We start from the raw sequence: 16,111 nt of genomic DNA on the forward strand, positions 1-16,111 counted from the left end.
ACAAGGCAGACACACACACGCATGTCACACACCATCGCCTAAAACTATATACACACATATATGTTTATATATATATATATATATATATAAAACTTTTAGAAAAATCTAGAACAGTCTATTTAGGTTAGTCGGAGACAAAGCTACTGTTCACACAAAGACAAAAAGATAAGTAAAATGTATCATTTATTTCTTTAACATGCAAGTTAGCTTCCAGAGCAAACCATCTAGACTCAAACACGGCAAGAATTTGCACATAAAACTGCAAAATGTCTTGAGGACGGGGGGTGGGGGGAATTAAAAGACTTCTGCATCGGCGCTAGAGCACGTCATTGCGACCTCTTGTGGAGAGGTGAGTGCAGAGCAGGTGGAGGAGTGGTGCTGTGGGTGAGGAGGGGGTGTTCCCTACCTTGCTCGTCTCCACCATCGAGGGCAGGAGGCACATGTTGAGTTCAGGCCGGGGGGGGCGGATGTTGTTCTTGCCCCCCATCAGCTTGATGTTCTCTCTGCAGGGCAGGTAGGGCCCAAACGACACTGTGCGTGGGGGAGACGACACAGTCAGTAAGCACCAGACAGAAACATCGTCCATCATAGCTGGACTAATAATATCATAAGATATTATTATCATAAGTAACAAAATATGAATGAGTAAATAAATACAAAAATAAGACATATCAATACTAATAATACATTGAAATAGTTAACCAAAAAGAGGCTTGGAATGCAGTGTTCCTTGTGTTTGTGTGTCGGAGAAATTAAGAATGTAACATTTCATACTGAATAATACTGGTGCTTAGCATTCCTTGTCAGCAGAGAACCCCCTCCTCCCCACACAAACTATATATAACACTAGGCTTACGTAAACAAACTGCCCTAGGCTGACCATTACCTTACTAGAGATGCCATAAATATGTTTAGCCTTATCTGTACAAAGTAAACCATCTGGTCAAGCCTAGGGTCAGAGAACTCTAAGTTTCCACTGCTAGAGACGCACGCTACCTCTGGGGTCGATCAGCTTGACAGCTGCTACGCTGAGGAGGGGACGTCCCACCGATATGTTTAAACGGTCTTACATGAAGACTCGAGAACCAGACAACTTTGTACCGCCGGTCAAATTTGTCTCCTTGCTAGCAAGCATGAAACTATTGTACTTTCTTTGAATCCGACGACTGTGCATTACTTGATAAAGAAATGGGATCTTAACAGGGTGTCGAGGGGCACTCACTGGGGATGTTGCTGTGGTGGTAGGTGCAGTGGTTGTGCTGCAGGAAGGGCACCAGGGTGTGCAGGAAGTCATGGGGACTGAGCAGCACCAGCTCCTTCAGGACGTCTGGGACACGGACACACACACACAATATAGAGGGAACAGTTAAGTGTTAAAACCTGTGGTAGGAAGGGAGAGAAGCCGAATTCAGGCAGAGAGAAAGCGAGAGAGAGAGAGAGAGAGAGAAAGAGAGAGACTGTCTACCCAGGCAGGCGTTGCGGAGCTCAGGGGGGCTGTAGGAGTTGAGGAGGGTGAGCAGTTTGTGGGCAAAGTCGATCCTCTCCTGCCACTGGATCAGAGCCTGCTTCACATCTGGACAGAGGACACACAGGTTAAACCACGGCTCATAAAGAGGTCACACATGTCCATATTACACGTCTATCTAATTCTGGTTTACAAGAGAATAAACATTTTAAACAAACTCCAATTTCAAATAATTGCCTGATTTAGGCTAAACTTAATCCCTCATGTTTTAAATGTATTCCCTATCCATTATTTACAAATTCCCTGTGCTTTAAACTAATTCCCACATGTTTAAACTAATTTCCTCTATGTTTTAAACTTGCCCCCTTATGGGTTTTAAACCATTTCCCCTATGGATTTTTCAAATAACTGTGTCAAATAACAATGGGTGTTAGATCAATATTGTATTCATTCCTGGGGGGGGGGGGGGGTTCACAAGGGAAACAGGAAGTGAGGTGAGCGGGACCTTTGCGTTGCAGGTAGGGCCGCGTGGCCTTGAGGACGGACAGGAAGATGGACAGCAGCTCAGCCAGGTCCCCGGTCACATGACAGGCGGTGGCCTCGTGGTACATCATGTGTAGTGTGTTGAAGGACTGAGAGGGAAGGAGGAAAGACGAGAGCGAGAGAAATAGAGAGAGAGAGAGACGCAGTGAGAGAGAGAATAAAAGAGGGTATCCCCTAACGCGTCACCTCGTCTCACAATATGAATATAGGAATATTCCGTTGTTTCCCTGAACTCGGGTTGAAAATGAGCATTCATACAACCGGGCTAAGTTTGTTGCTGTGTGTTTGTGTGTATGTATGCAGGTCACAAACTTACCTCAGTCATCAATATGAGTCCTCGGTTGAAGACCACTAGCAGTCTGTCCTCGTCATTCTCCAGTAAAACACGGAAGGCACTGGAAGGAAAATGGGAAGAGGATGTTTTACCACCAAACCGTCCTGAAGGAGGGTTCATCTACCTCGTCGCTGGGAGTGTGTGTGTGTGTGTGTGCTAGCACTGGTCTAATATGTTCAGGAAGACCCATAAAGAATGTTCATGCACTCACAGCTTAGAATGTGAACAAGTGTGTGTAAGTGTGTGTATGAGTGAGTGAGTGTGCGAGTGACTGACTGAGTATATGTGAGTGAGTGTGCGAGTGAGTCTGCGAGTGAGTGTGCGAGTGAGTGTATGAGTGCGTGAGCGTGTGTGTACCTGATCAGGGTGGTCCAGCAGGAGCGTCCGTCCAGGCAGCGGAGGTAGCAGCTGATGGTGGTCTTCTTGAACTGCTTCACGTCCTCCAGCTCCTCCTCCCTCAGCTCGGCCGGCTCGGCGCGCTGCGCCACGAACAGCTGCATCAGGTTGAACAGCTCCTCCACCGCCTGCAGGGAGACGGGGGAGGGGGGGGGGGGGGGAAGACACACGCACACACACGCCATTAAGAGGACAGGCGGATGGATCCGTAAAGGATGCACAAAGCATCGCACCCAACGCGCCTGATTCACACTCCTCACTCAGACAACCCCCCCCCCCCCCACTCACTCACTTCCATCCCCCCCCCCACTCACTTCCATCCCCCCCCACTCACTTCCATTCCCCCCCATCACCCTCACTCCAACAATCACCCCCCCCCCCCCACACACACACACACACACACACTCTTACTCCAACCGCAAACCCCCCTACCCGCGCCCCACTCACCCCGGGGTACTGGCTGGCGTGCGGCGTCAGGTTCTTGAAGGCCCACTGGATGTTCTGGTGCGAGGCCAGCTGGCGGGTGAAGGCCTGCGACTGCTCGCAGCACAGCCGCAGGATGCCGTAGTAGGCGGGCAGCATGCCGCGGTTGAACAGCACCACCTCCTGGTCGTCGTGGTCGGCCAGGATGTAGTTGAAGGCGATGTTGTTGGTGACGGCCGGGTTCTGCACCACCAGGCGCACGTTCTCCGGGCACTCGGCGCACACGTTGTACCAGAAGGAGAGCAGCGCCTGCTTGTTGTGGTTGGTGGCGATGGCCGGCTCCGACAGCTTGGGCTGGAAGGGGGGGTGAGGAGACGTTTGGGGAGGGGTGTTGGAGGTGGGAGGAGGTTTGTGGGGAAGGGGGGAGACATAGGAAAGGTTAGGTGATGTTTCCATGATATCAAATCAGGATAGTGCAACTTTCGGAAGGCGTGGGCACTGCATGACAAAACAGCCTGTGACATTTCACTGGTTTGATTTTGAGTAACATAGCAAATATATTTCTTAGGTGTGCGGTCATATGACTTATCGATACCGAACAAATAAGGTAAGGGTCAAATTAAGGGTTGAAAAAGTTCATCTTAACCCTTCTCTTCAAGCAACAGCTTTTTAACCATCCCAAACTCATCAAAGTCAGTGAAAGAACACATTTTCACCGACCAACCAGACTCCTCCCGGGCAAATTCCAACCGCACAACTGTCTCGTATAACACCACGCAACCCCCCCCCCCCCCCCCCCCCCCCCCACCACTGTCTCCTTCTCTCCCCCCCCCTACCCCACCCTACACCCCCCGTACCTGGAAGAGGTTCCACAGGTCCATGAAGTAGGCGGAGAACATGAGCTTCTCCGTCTTGGAGATGAGGCAGTAGGTCATGAAGCTGAAGTACTGCACCAGCTTGGTGGTGCCGTGGGCGGCCGCGTCCACGTACAGCTTGGCGCGGCCCAGCAGGCCCAGCAGCAGCGTGTACACCTGGTGCAGCACGGCCGTGGTGTCGGCCGACAGCGGCAGCTCGCGCGTGGGCAGGTGCAGGGAGCGTGTGGAGCGGAACATCTGGCGGAACGAGTTGCTGGGGATGAGGGAGACCAGGAGGTAGGCCGCGGCTGGAGAGAGGGAAGAGAGGAGAGGGCGAGAGGGAGGGAGGAGAGAGGGCGAGAGGAGAGAGGGCGAGAGTAGAGGGCGAGAGTAGAGAGGGCGGAGAGAGGGCGAGAGTAGAGAGGGCGGAGAGAGGGCGAGAGGAGAGAGGGCGGAGAGAGGGCGAGAGGAGAGAGGGCGAGAGTAGAGAGGGCGGAGAGAGGGCGAGAGGAGAGAGGGCGAGAGTAGAGAGGGCGAGAGTAGAGAGGGCGAGAGTAGAGAGGGCGAGAGTAGAGAGGGCAAGAGGAGAGAGGGCGAGAGGGAGGGAGGAGAGAGGGCGAGAGGGAGGGAGGAGAGAGGGCGAGAGGGAGGGAGGAGAGAGGGCGAGAGGGAGGGAGGAGAGAGGGCGAGAGGGAGGAGAGAGGGCGAGAGGGAGGAGAGAGGGCGAGAGGGAGGAGAGAGGGCGAGAGGGAGGGAGGGAGGGAGGGAGGAGAGAGGACGAGAGGGAGACGGGCAGAGTAAACAAAAATTGTAATCCAAAATATTACGACAAAAAATAGTGTACCATACAAAAGGAACATGGGCACCTTAAAAAGTTGAAAAGAAACATGGTTAAAAACCTGACGACTGGGGTTTTACCTGACACTACTGTAACCTTACATGGGCAAGAGCATGGGGGAAATGTGTCATTCCGTAGTCGCCCACTGTAAAACCTCAAAAAACAATTCTCCTGTAACCTGGCCTAAGCAAACATTCACTGTTCCACCGACTGGGGGAGGTGAAGGGAGGAGGTGGGGGGGAGGCGAGAGGAGGCTCTTACAGGTGCGGACGCGGGGGTAGTTGTGGGCCAGGAGGAAGCGCTCCACCCAGTTCTCCATGTTCTGCAGCACCCAGCTGTGGGCCAGCTTGTTCCTGGGGGTCTGCACTGCCAGCCAGTCCAGACACTGGGACGGGTTGTACTCAATCACCTGTGGGAGCACACACACACCACACAGACGCACACACACACACAATGAATGAGGAGATTAGGACTTTCAGGATTTCAGTGAGTTGTCGAGTGACTTAAGGAGCGAAGTTTAGCGAGCGAGGGCGTGAGTTTACTGAGTGAGCCACAACACATACTTTCTCGTGTGTGTGTGTGTGTGCGCGCATGTCTGTGCGTGGGTGCGTGTGTGTAGGAATGAAGAAACATCCGAGCTGACCTCCCAGATCCTCTGCAGTATGTAGGAAGCGAAGGAGGGCATGCCAGGAGGGCCGCCAGCAAACTCCATCAGCATGGTGAGCAGCTTGAAGAAGGGGTTGGCCGCCTGGTACAGAGGGAGAGAAGAGAGGGAGAGAGGGGAGAAGCCGTTGATGAAAGGGACTTTGTACAAATAAACAGTCACTTCCTATCTTGTACACACAGTTCTGTATCCTGTTATTACAAGAAAAAGTCATGTTCACGATAAATGTTGTTTTTTTAATGTATTTATTTTTAGTTTCTTGTAAAAACAGCCGAAGAAGCAGTTTTGTTTTGTTTTTTCTTGTAAAACAACTTCCTGTCTTGTGAACTTACAACCTCTCTCTCTGCGACGTTGCTTACCTCAGGAGTGAGCTTGGCAATGGAAGTGAAAAGCATGGACACAATCTGCAACAGGAGAGGGAAACAAGACCCCTTTAGAAGTGAAACACAATAGTTTGCACACACACGCGTTGTGTGTACATGTACAAGTGTGTGTCTGCGAACAAGTTGTGTGTTTGTACATGTTTGCATGTGTATACATGTCAAGCGTGTGTGTGTGTGTGTGTATGTACACATGTTAAGCATGTGTGTGTGTATACATGTCAAGCGTGTGTGTGTGTGTGTATGTACACATGTTAAGCGTGTGTGTGTGTGCGTGCAGAAGAACCCACATGCTCAGCCAGGCGGTTGTTGTAGCGACAGAGGCTGAAGATGAGGTTGCAGGTCTGCCGGATGTTGATGCCGTCTCTGATGTGCTGGAAGAGGAAGGGGAAGCCCTTCCCTGCGGTGAGGGCGGCCATGTCACTCTGGGACAGAGTCAGGTGTCTGGAAGGAGAGGGGGAGAGAGAGGGGGGAGGGAGGGAGAGGGGGAGGGAGGACAGGGAGGGAGGAGAGAGAGAGACGGGAGGGAGGGAGGTTTTTTTACAGTCACAATTTCATTCAAACCATCTCCACTCTCCATGCATTAATAGCATCGTTCTTGGGTCGACATAAAACAAGCGCCCGTGACCCCCCCTACCTCTCCGAGCGCGACTGCTCCACCAGCAGGGCGATGAGCGCGATCATCTTCTCCAGGGCGGCCGGACGGTACTTCTCCTCCGCCAGCGACAGGATGTCCTCCTCCTCGTCCTCCTCTTCTCCCTCCTCCTCAGACAGTACCTCCACCTGGGGCTGTGGGAACATGGGGGAGAGGTCCTGAATGAAAAGAAACGCGCCCAATCCATACATGAGACACGTACACAAAAAGCACAGGTGAAGAGAGCTGAGGGTGAAACGGAGTGCGAAGCTACTTACAGTCTCAGGGCCCTTGGTGCCCATGTAGAAGTGGACCATGATGGAGATGGCTTGCAAGGACAGCAGGAACTGACTCTGGAAGCACAGAAAACATCAAATACAATGAGCAAATAATAAATGAATCACATCGATGTTCGGGTAGGGCCGAAGGTTTTGGCATAAATGTGCCGTTTCCTCCCACACTGTCAAAAACGGAGAAAGGGTGCATACTCCAAACAAAAAAGAAGTCTCAAGGGACGACCAATATCTTTAAAAAGATGAGCGTGAGCGACGACCGAGAAATCGAAAAGCTTTCAACAGCGTTTACGTGGCTCCCCTCCTCTCACCCCCCCCCCTCCCCCCCTCACCTCCTCCTCTCCCATCTTGGCAAACTCGTAGAGGAAGGCGAAGTACTCCGTCAGGTGCTTGCTGTGGGGCTTCACGCCGTGCTCCATGATGGACAGCAGCGTCTTCACGAAGCGCGTCACACACGAGCGGCTGCCGATGTCCTCCACCGGCCCGTCCATGTCGTCCGAGCTGAGGGGGCAAACAGGAAGAGGAAGTGACGTCAGTAAAACCCCGGAGCGTCGGGAAGAGAGCACTTCCTGGTATCAACCAGGAGACACAACAATGCACACACACCGCAGTTGTTGTGGTTGGATTTTTTGACGTAATCATTTTCCAAATGTTTTTGTATGTTGTTGCATCACATAACTTTCCAAGTCCCCACAACGCTAGGGCCAGGTGACACGTGCGCTTTCCACTCTCAGCCAGCTGATGACACAGACGCAACAACGTCCGTCGCGCTGCAACGCCTCTAGTGGCACTTTGGTCACATTAAAATTTAACAACGCTCTAAATCGACTATCTGCATATGACCAAGCATATTCACACATCAAAACTGTCTTCTGCACCCCCACCAAAAGTCCCTGTCACATAACGCAGCTTCAACTGTCGTACAGCCGCGATGCGACTAGGAGCAGTACAGAGGAGACACTGGGAGGGGACAACCAGAGGGGCCTCCCAGTGAGGGAAGCAGGTGTCTGTGTGGGTCGTACCCATCCTCCATGCCAGGCTGCAGGTAGAGGTGAGCGTGCACGGGCCTCAGCCTCTGGATCACGTGGATGCACAGCCTCTGGAACATCTGAGGGGACAGAAATAGATGGGTGTTCTTTGTTGTCCACAAGGGAAATGTATTTTGTTCAGATCCGTACAGTAAAAACAATGGATAGATTAAAAAATGGACACCCAAACAAAACAAAGGTACGAAGGAAAGGAAGGAGAGGGAGAACTAGGGAGCGGGTGATTGGGTGGGAGGAGCAAGCGAAAGTGGCCGGCGCTCACCTGTCGGACAATCTGATTGGGGCACTTGATGAGGATCTGCATGGGCCACCAGTTGTCATCAGCCATGCGGTCCAGAAACCACTGGAATGCATTGGGAAAAAAAAATATACTATCAATGTAATAACATATCATTGTATTCATAACGGTAAAAAAATATAGATATTGTACATTTATTTTAATACTTATAAATAATAATATAAACATTAGTGCTGTCAAACGATTAAAATATTTAATGACATTAATGCATTAATGTCATAGTTAACTCGTGATTAATCGCAATTAATCGCACATTTTTATCTATTCTAAATGTCCCTTGATTTCTTTTTGTCCAATTATTTTTTCTCATTTTAATGCTCTTATCAACATGGAAAAGTGGATTGGATTGCTTGGTGCAAATGTTTTTTATTTTTTTTATTGAAAACAACATTGCAATCGCCTGGCTTTGACGAGGGGGCAGAGATTTCGTATCAGCTGTGTGTTTGCCATCAAGTGGTATTTCAGACTGGACGTGCTGTGATGATAGCTCAGTTCACAACGACAAAACACACAGATCACTTTGGTCTTGTCAATGGAACCATTTGGCAACTTTATAAAAGTAAACTTTCCATTCAGAACTTATTGGCATCCATTTCGGCGTCTCGCGCTCGCCATCCACTCAAAACGTAACGTTAGCCTACTATTTAGCCGGCTCGCAAGCCCAAACAAGTGTGTGCGGCGTGCCTGTTGTTTTGTTTCCGGTCTAGCTAGATCCGGTGTGGTGTTGTAGTTTTTCTAACATCAGTAGTTGTTGAAACAGCATGTGAAAAAAAGTTTGCTAGGCCAAAAAGAACGTTAATCGCGCGATTTAAAAAATTGCCGTTAAAATGGGTTTGCGTTAACGCCGTTAACGCGTTAAACTGACAGCACTAATAAATATACAATGTTAAAATTATATATTTTTATTATTATTATTTTTGCTAATGAGCTATTAGCCTCAAACGCCTCCACCTGTGATGGGAGGATTGAGAGGAGGTGCTTATATCTTCCTAGAGAGATGGCCTCACCTCACAGGCTGCCTGGCTGTTGTTAAACTGCTTGGTCAGCAACTCGATCCACTGCAACATGGTGGGCTGCAGACACAACAACCAATCACATTTCAGTACAGATGCCTGGCTGGACCAATCACAATCACTGCACCTTTCAAACTAATCCTGAGCAAAATCGGTTTGAATGAATAGGATTGACTGATACAGTACAGTCATTTCTCACATATCTGTTGATATCGTGTGACATCAGCTTCATCCTAAAAATGGATCTCACCTTTTCCTTGGAGTGAATGAAGGTCTCCAGAACAAACGAAGTGCTCAGCTGCAATTTACAAAGAATACGCATCTCTTAACATTTAAGGAAAAAGTATTATGGGTTATAAGGTTAAGTAAAAAATAAATTACAAAAATATTCGATAAATCAACGTCGGTTAGGCATGCAGCCCGATCGACGAGACAAAGTTGACAATGAACATAACGGTCTGGACGCGGTCGCTCGCGGCTCACCTTGGCGGTCATGAGGGAGATGGCTTTGGGGTCTGGTAAAGTGCTGGGGATGCTGCTGCAGAGCTGCCACATGAAGCTGAGAGAGAGAGAGAGAGAGAGAGAGGGAGGGAGAGAGGGAGAGAGAGGAGACGTCAACTAGCCTACAACCAGCCGTGAGACATTTACATTTAGCAATTTAGCATCGTTAGCGTCACAGTAACACCAGAGACGGTCGACGGACTGAGGCTAAGTAAAAACGTTTCGGACGCACTGACCCAAAATAGGTGTGTTCGAATATGTTCTTGTCCTGCAGGAACTGCATGTTGTCGTGCCAGATCCACTGGAAGAGAAAGAATATGCTCAGGACAGAAACGACAAGACGCTTCCAAGGGAACAAAACTAAAAACCCCACACCTGGGGGTGTCTGAGGCGTGTGGGTACCTCCAGCAGATCGGGAGACACGTCGAAGTTGAAGTCCTTCCCGTTCTCCTCCTCCAGCTCCACCCTCTTATAGAACAACATGTAGGCACTGTGGGTCTGGAGGGAGGAAGGGAGGGAACGAGGAGGGAGGGATAGAGTGAGGGATAGAGGGAATAGATGGCCGGACAGAGATATAGGTAGAGAGAGATTGATAAATGGATGGAAGGAAGGGATGAAGGGATAGAAGAAAGATCATGAAGAAAGAAGTGATAAGACAACAATAAACATTATTTTTTAATTTCTTTTTTTTTTCTTTTTCCTTTTTTTTTTACAAATGTTACAGAAATTCACCGCCAAAAACCGACCCCCCCCCCAGACTGACCTTCTCAAAGGAGAAATCCATGAACTTGTCCGTGACCGAATCGTACGTCTTGGTCTGCAGGAGGAAAGCGTTCATTCGTCAGAGCTCTCACACTTCTAAACAGCCGTCCGTGTGTGTGTGTGTGTGTGTGCAGCGATGACGTCTCCGGTCGTGTCTCACCGTCATCTCTCCACCGAAGCACTCCGACGCCAGCTGGGCGGAGTCGAAGGGCTTCACCTCCGCGTCGTTGAACAAGTACCTGTGAACAGACCCCGTCAGTGTAGCCGACCGACATGTGACCAAAATGAGCGTTGCATAGACCAGAATTAAATAGAGCTGCAAATAGCAATTTAATAGAGACCTAATTTACCATGATCACTGATTGATACACTCTAGCTTCTGACTGCTTTTGGCTTGTGTTTGACATGCAATGTCTCCTCTTCTTAAACTATATAGATATCAGTGGGTGTGATTTTGTGGAGTGTTTGGGGACTTCTTTCTTGAAGGATTTAATTTGTTATTTTTATTGATGTGTATCGTAAATATCTCAGGTAGCCTTCAAGCTTGGCGGTCAGCCGAACACGTATGAATAAAGTTGGTCGGAATTCAACCTGCCCTCCTGGCTCACCACTTGTTGTTCTTGTAGGCGTGGGGGTTGACGATGTCCCGGATGAAGCTGTAGTAATGGCCGCCGTCGGCCGTGCCCGTGTGGACCGTCACGCCGATGAGGTCATACTCGTAGCTCTCCGCCACCTTGCTCTCGCCCTCCTCCCGGAAACCTGACGGACACAGGGGATTTTGTTGGTTAAAGCCATCCAATCGCAGGACTGCTTGGGACAATTACTCGCCGATTCAACCAATTCAGGAGGAGAAAACCCCCCCCGCATGAGACGCATTCCTCCGGATACAAAAAGAGGAAACTGAGCCAGAATCGACGGCGCTAGGCGCAACCTAGCACCATCTCGGAACCCTCGTGCCTTACCCTCCTTCCTGTCACCCTTGCCCATGAGGAAGTCCTCGGTGTAGGGGGTCATGTCCAGGCGCAGCGGGAAGGAGAAGTGCGTGTTGACCTTCTCCTTCATCATGGTCACCATGTTGAAGGTGTAGCGCATGGTGTTGAAGCTCAGGATGCGCGGAAGCTTCTTGAAGCACGCCCTGAGGAGGAGGAGGAGGGAGAGAGGAGAAAGAGAGAAAAGGAGGATGAGGAGGACGTGGAGGAGAGAGAAAAGGAGGAGGAGGGGAGAGGTGGAGAGACAGGACAGAAAAGAAAACGATCGAATAAAGATAATTAGTAGATATAAAAGTGAGAAAAAAAACCCTGACATCTTGTCGTTTAATAGTCCTATAAAACACATTTAAATGAACTCATCTCCACATTGATTTTAATCCCATTTGGAAGCACACTTGACCCTGCGAACATACAAACGTGCACATCCATCCACCCTTAAAACAAGAGGAGTGCGTGGGCAACGCTCACCTCTTCTCTGCTCGGACCTTCTTCCCACACTGGGAGCAGGTGTACATGTTGTCCCCCTCCAGGGTGTCCTTGATGGTCACCTCATCCAGGGACTCCTGAGGAGAGGAACACAAAGCCATACATTTAGTCATTTTTTATTAATTTTTTTAGCCATAGTGTGGGTCCTGAGGTCATTTTTGTTTACAGTACAAGAAACCAATCCTACTGATTTAAAGGTACTTTATGGGAAAATGTTGTGTGCTGTTCTTGACCGATGTACACATAATTGTCTTGTTCATCATGTGTTTCGAGTTTTTCCTAGCCTGGCATCGTCTTAAACCTGTCCCTTATCAGATAAACTGCTGCGATTGGCCCAACCAGATTCTATCTGGAGGGAAATCTGTTTGAATGGTCGAGTGGCCAGGTGGTGTCTGGTTCGTAGGCTCACTGAGTTCACCCCAAAAAAGTAAAAAACTCAATAAATCTGTGTCATAATTGCTTGCGTACATAGCCAATGGAATCAATCTGCAGGGGACCCTTTCAGCTCACAAGCCCCCTTTTCCTCTGTTTAAAAAGGGGCCATAGATGCATGTCACAGTGCAGGGGAGCGGGCCAGAGGGCTGGGGGAGGTGTTGTGGTGCCACTCACGTAGATGTTCTTCATGTCAGCCACCTGGCACCTGACGGTGTAGAACTCCTCCGCTGTCTGGCTGACGTGGTCACAGTCCTGCGGAAGGACAACAACACAGGAGTCAGGGGGGGAACACAAGGCGTAGACAGGGGAACATAGACATGGGAACACACAGCACAGAACATAAGACAGGAGAACACGGAACATAAGACATGGGAACACACAGCACAGAACATAAGACAGGAGAACACGGAACATAAGACATGGGAACAAACAGGGGAAAAGGTCAACAGAGACAGAAGGTTTCGTACCAGGGAGACCACATTGTTGGTGATGACCCCCCCGAACAGTGTCTTCACTGTGTTTTTCTGAGAAAGACAAAAAAAACAAACCCGTTAATTAATTAGACAGCCTTATTAAACCTTCCAAGAAAATACTATCACATGACAACCGAGTAGAAACATTTGAAGAAATATTGCTGTTCAATGAGACAGTGTGTGTGTGTTGTGGTCCAGTCAGGGGGGTCGAGGGTCAGGTGTACCAGATCATGGGACATCTCCTCGATCTTGGTGATGAGGTCGGTGAAGAACTCGGTCATGTCCTTCTGCTCGCCCGTATTGAGGGGCTGCTTGTCCATGGTGTAGGTCTTGCAGAAGGGGCGCGGGTTGTACGCCTTCCTCTCACTCTCCTGGGGGGGAGGGGGGGGAAGAGGACAAAGGGGATGAGCAGCAGCAGTGAGTGGAGGATGGATATGGGGCCTACTATAATCTTCAGCAATTTGGAAGATGGTACGTTGGCTCCCACCGCAAAGGAAGTGTGTGTGTGTGTACCATTAGATAGGTGAACATTTTCTGGAGCTCCAGTAGAGTGGTCTTGTGCTTGATCTCTTCTGCGTACTGAAATAAAAAATAAAATTAAAAAAATGATTTACTAATGGAAATAATTATTGCTCAAATCGGGTCCCAGCAAACAATTAATAACAAAAGCAAGAAAAAAAAACAAGAACACATTTTACTAGGACGTTTTTTGTTCCAAAGTCAAATGACTAATCACAGAGGATTTGTTATTGTAATAAGATATATATATGAAGGTGAATCTCTCTTCCGGCAGGCGGTGGCACGGTGGACTGACCTTGGCGGTGAACACGGCCTGCCTGGCCTCGGGGATCATGTAGAGCTGCTGGATGGTGGAGGCCAGGTAGCAGGTGGCCCCCAGGTTGGTGAGGCCCACGAAGCGACACTCGGCCCGCACGTCGTCGTGGGGCCAGTAGTCCCACTTGTAGGGGGCGTGGGAGGCTGGACGCACACATGTACACGAAACTGCAGTTAACATGCGTTCTAATGCAGATCAGGAAACTGTGGCCTTGTCTCCTTCCGACTCTCACCCATCTTTATCCTTTACCCTACCCAAGTCAGACACCTCTCAGATTCTACCCCCCCGCCTCAACCCTCCCTTCCCCCCTAGCCCCTCCCTCACAAATAATACCCTTCCAGAACCCCACCTTCCCCCCCCTCTAAGATTCCACCCCCCCCCTAACCCTAACCCCCAACAACCCCATCCTCCCCCCCCCACCTCCTCACCCTGCATGTGCTGGGACATGACCCAGTTGTGCAGCAGCCGGTAGTTCTCCACTGAGCCCTTCACCGTCTCCACCAGCAGGTCGTAGGCGGCGGCGCGCGCCGCGTGGGACTTGGCCTTGGGCTGCGAGCGGTCGGCCAGGCTGGGCAGCAGGAAGAGCAGGTCGTGCACGTCGCGCAGGAACTCCTGGCCCTCGCGCGAGAACTTGAACGGCGGCTTGTGGCGCAGCACGCTGGTGGCCAGCCGCAGCAGGCCCGTCAGCCCGTCGTCCTCCACCGCCCCGTCCTGCTGGTCCAGGATCTCACGGCTGGTGGTGGGGGAGGGGGGCAGAGATGGAGTTAGGGGAGGGGATGTTTGGTGATGGGAGGGTGGAGTTTGGGCAGGAAAGGTGGAGTTTTGGGAGAGGAAAAGGGACATTATTCAAAAACCCTAACACGCAAAGTCTTTGGATAGAACGAGTCAGTCTGGGAAAAAACGGACCCGTAACTAACTGGAGGAAAAAAGCAGCAGAATAAGTCAATCAGAGACGGCCAGTCTCTGTTCTGCTTTGCCAACTCACCTCCGGATGCAGTCGGCCAGGTGTCTCGCCAGGGCATCCAGGTCCAACAAGGTAGTCTGCAACGAGTCGGCACAACAGCTGTTAGACAGAGGCTAGCCTACTCTGAGTCCTACCCTGCCTTGGTACTGGTGAGCGGTGTGTAAGCAGGATCCCCAGCATCCCCCTACCTGGCTGGCGTCTTTGACGTGGATGTTGTCGATGAGCTTGCACAGCAGCCAGAAGTACTCCTTACAGCCCGTCCTCAACAGGGGCTCCTCCTCGTAGTCCTCCACCTGCAGGACACACACACCGTCATGTATGGAACGGCACTGGGCTTTTCTCAAGAAACGTTGGCAGGGTGCAAGTGTGTGGACCGTGTGTGGAAGCGTGTGTTTAAAATGAACAGAACGAACGTTTGTGGGTTTGTGTGTGTGTGTCTACAGAATGCACACGTGTGCATTTACAGGTGTTTGCGTGTTCTTGTTGTTAAAACTACCCTTGTGAGGACTAGAAATACCCACAAGGAAATACCGTGTGGGGACATTTTCTTGGGCCCCACAACTATGCTTTGTGCCATTTCTGTTTGTTTTTATTTTGTAGGGGGGTTAGGGTTAGAATTACAGGGTTAGAATAACATTAAGGGATAGGGGTGAGGGATACTATAATTTTAGGAGTGAATTATTGGTCCTCACTAGGATAGTAAAACAAACCAGTGTGTGTGTGTGTGTGTCAGTACCCACCCGGAGCGGTTTGAGGGCCTGGGCATCGGGCAGGAACTTGAGCAGCGTGGAGGCAGCCAGCAGCAGGAAGGACCTGTTGATGGACTCCCCTCCCTCCAGGCCTGACAGGGACAGCTTGTAGAGGCCGTTACACGCCTCGTGTCTCACCGCCGTCTGGGGGGGAAAACATTTGTTCTAGGTCAACACTCCAGTGGTCTGGTTAGGAGACGCCCAAATCCGGTACGCCTCCCCTCCCTCCATCCCTTCCCCGGACCTCCTCTCCTGCCCTCCCTCCATCGGACCTCATCCCCTCCACTCTTCCTCCTTTCCCCCGGACATCCTCTCTTCCCTCCCTGGACTTTCTCCCATCCCTTCCTCTCCTCCACGCCTCCCTCCCTCCTCTCCCCCCTCAGCCCGGGCTCCCTCACCTCTGGCACCAGCAGCGTGAGCTTCTTGAGCCAGTCGTGGAGGTGCTCGCTGTCGGCCAGGCTGGACTTCACCATGGAGCAGCAGTGGGCCCAGCTCACCAGCAGCCACATGGAGTAGTGGGTCACTGGGGGAAGCAACGGCTACGGTGTTTAGAGATGGTAAAGGGGGGCATCCAATATATGACACAGGCTTAGGACACGAGGGCGAGTCTGCTCAAGAGCAACACACCACGGCCGCAAGTTACAAGCCATCTGTGCCTAACGGGTGCATTTGTTATCGTTCACGATGCACTATAGTTTGTTAGTATCAAAAAGACCCAATAAAAAATCAGGCCAAA

General features: G+C 50.5%; 1 protein-coding gene and 1 non-coding gene across 2 annotated transcripts in view; both read right to left on the minus strand.

The window, feature by feature from the left end:
• The window catches only part of usp34 (ubiquitin specific peptidase 34), a 44,019-nt gene that overhangs the window by 4,213 nt on the left and 23,695 nt on the right, over nt 1–16,111 (minus strand). The window contains exons 36-72 of the mRNA XM_067259913.1: nt 15,774–15,898; nt 15,367–15,519; nt 14,815–14,919; nt 14,648–14,703; nt 14,091–14,395; nt 13,642–13,805; nt 13,341–13,406; nt 13,052–13,198; nt 12,822–12,878; nt 12,529–12,606; nt 11,902–11,996; nt 11,407–11,579; nt 11,053–11,203; nt 10,605–10,683; nt 10,446–10,499; nt 10,085–10,180; nt 9,919–9,983; nt 9,665–9,740; nt 9,432–9,479; nt 9,176–9,241; nt 8,133–8,213; nt 7,847–7,932; nt 7,157–7,325; nt 6,810–6,884; nt 6,535–6,686; nt 6,188–6,341; nt 5,877–5,921; nt 5,497–5,601; nt 5,115–5,262; nt 4,019–4,323; nt 3,186–3,515; nt 2,700–2,866; nt 2,325–2,403; nt 1,971–2,097; nt 1,466–1,573; nt 1,223–1,327; nt 407–531 (exon numbers count right to left, since the gene is read on the minus strand). Coding sequence (XP_067116014.1) covers nt 407–531; nt 1,223–1,327; nt 1,466–1,573; nt 1,971–2,097; nt 2,325–2,403; nt 2,700–2,866; nt 3,186–3,515; nt 4,019–4,323; nt 5,115–5,262; nt 5,497–5,601; nt 5,877–5,921; nt 6,188–6,341; nt 6,535–6,686; nt 6,810–6,884; nt 7,157–7,325; nt 7,847–7,932; nt 8,133–8,213; nt 9,176–9,241; nt 9,432–9,479; nt 9,665–9,740; nt 9,919–9,983; nt 10,085–10,180; nt 10,446–10,499; nt 10,605–10,683; nt 11,053–11,203; nt 11,407–11,579; nt 11,902–11,996; nt 12,529–12,606; nt 12,822–12,878; nt 13,052–13,198; nt 13,341–13,406; nt 13,642–13,805; nt 14,091–14,395; nt 14,648–14,703; nt 14,815–14,919; nt 15,367–15,519; nt 15,774–15,898 — 4,520 coding nt within the window. The remainder of the gene's footprint in view (nt 1–406; nt 532–1,222; nt 1,328–1,465; nt 1,574–1,970; nt 2,098–2,324; nt 2,404–2,699; nt 2,867–3,185; nt 3,516–4,018; nt 4,324–5,114; nt 5,263–5,496; nt 5,602–5,876; nt 5,922–6,187; nt 6,342–6,534; nt 6,687–6,809; nt 6,885–7,156; nt 7,326–7,846; nt 7,933–8,132; nt 8,214–9,175; nt 9,242–9,431; nt 9,480–9,664; nt 9,741–9,918; nt 9,984–10,084; nt 10,181–10,445; nt 10,500–10,604; nt 10,684–11,052; nt 11,204–11,406; nt 11,580–11,901; nt 11,997–12,528; nt 12,607–12,821; nt 12,879–13,051; nt 13,199–13,340; nt 13,407–13,641; nt 13,806–14,090; nt 14,396–14,647; nt 14,704–14,814; nt 14,920–15,366; nt 15,520–15,773; nt 15,899–16,111) is intronic.
• Nucleotides 7,486–7,616, minus strand: LOC136965735 (small nucleolar RNA SNORA17). The gene has a single exon (XR_010879341.1). It is a non-coding gene; the product is annotated as a small nucleolar RNA SNORA17 (small nucleolar RNA).

Source organism: Osmerus mordax, chromosome 21, assembly GCF_038355195.1.
Source record: "Osmerus mordax isolate fOsmMor3 chromosome 21, fOsmMor3.pri, whole genome shotgun sequence".
NCBI lineage: Eukaryota > Metazoa > Chordata > Actinopteri > Osmeriformes > Osmeridae > Osmerus > Osmerus mordax.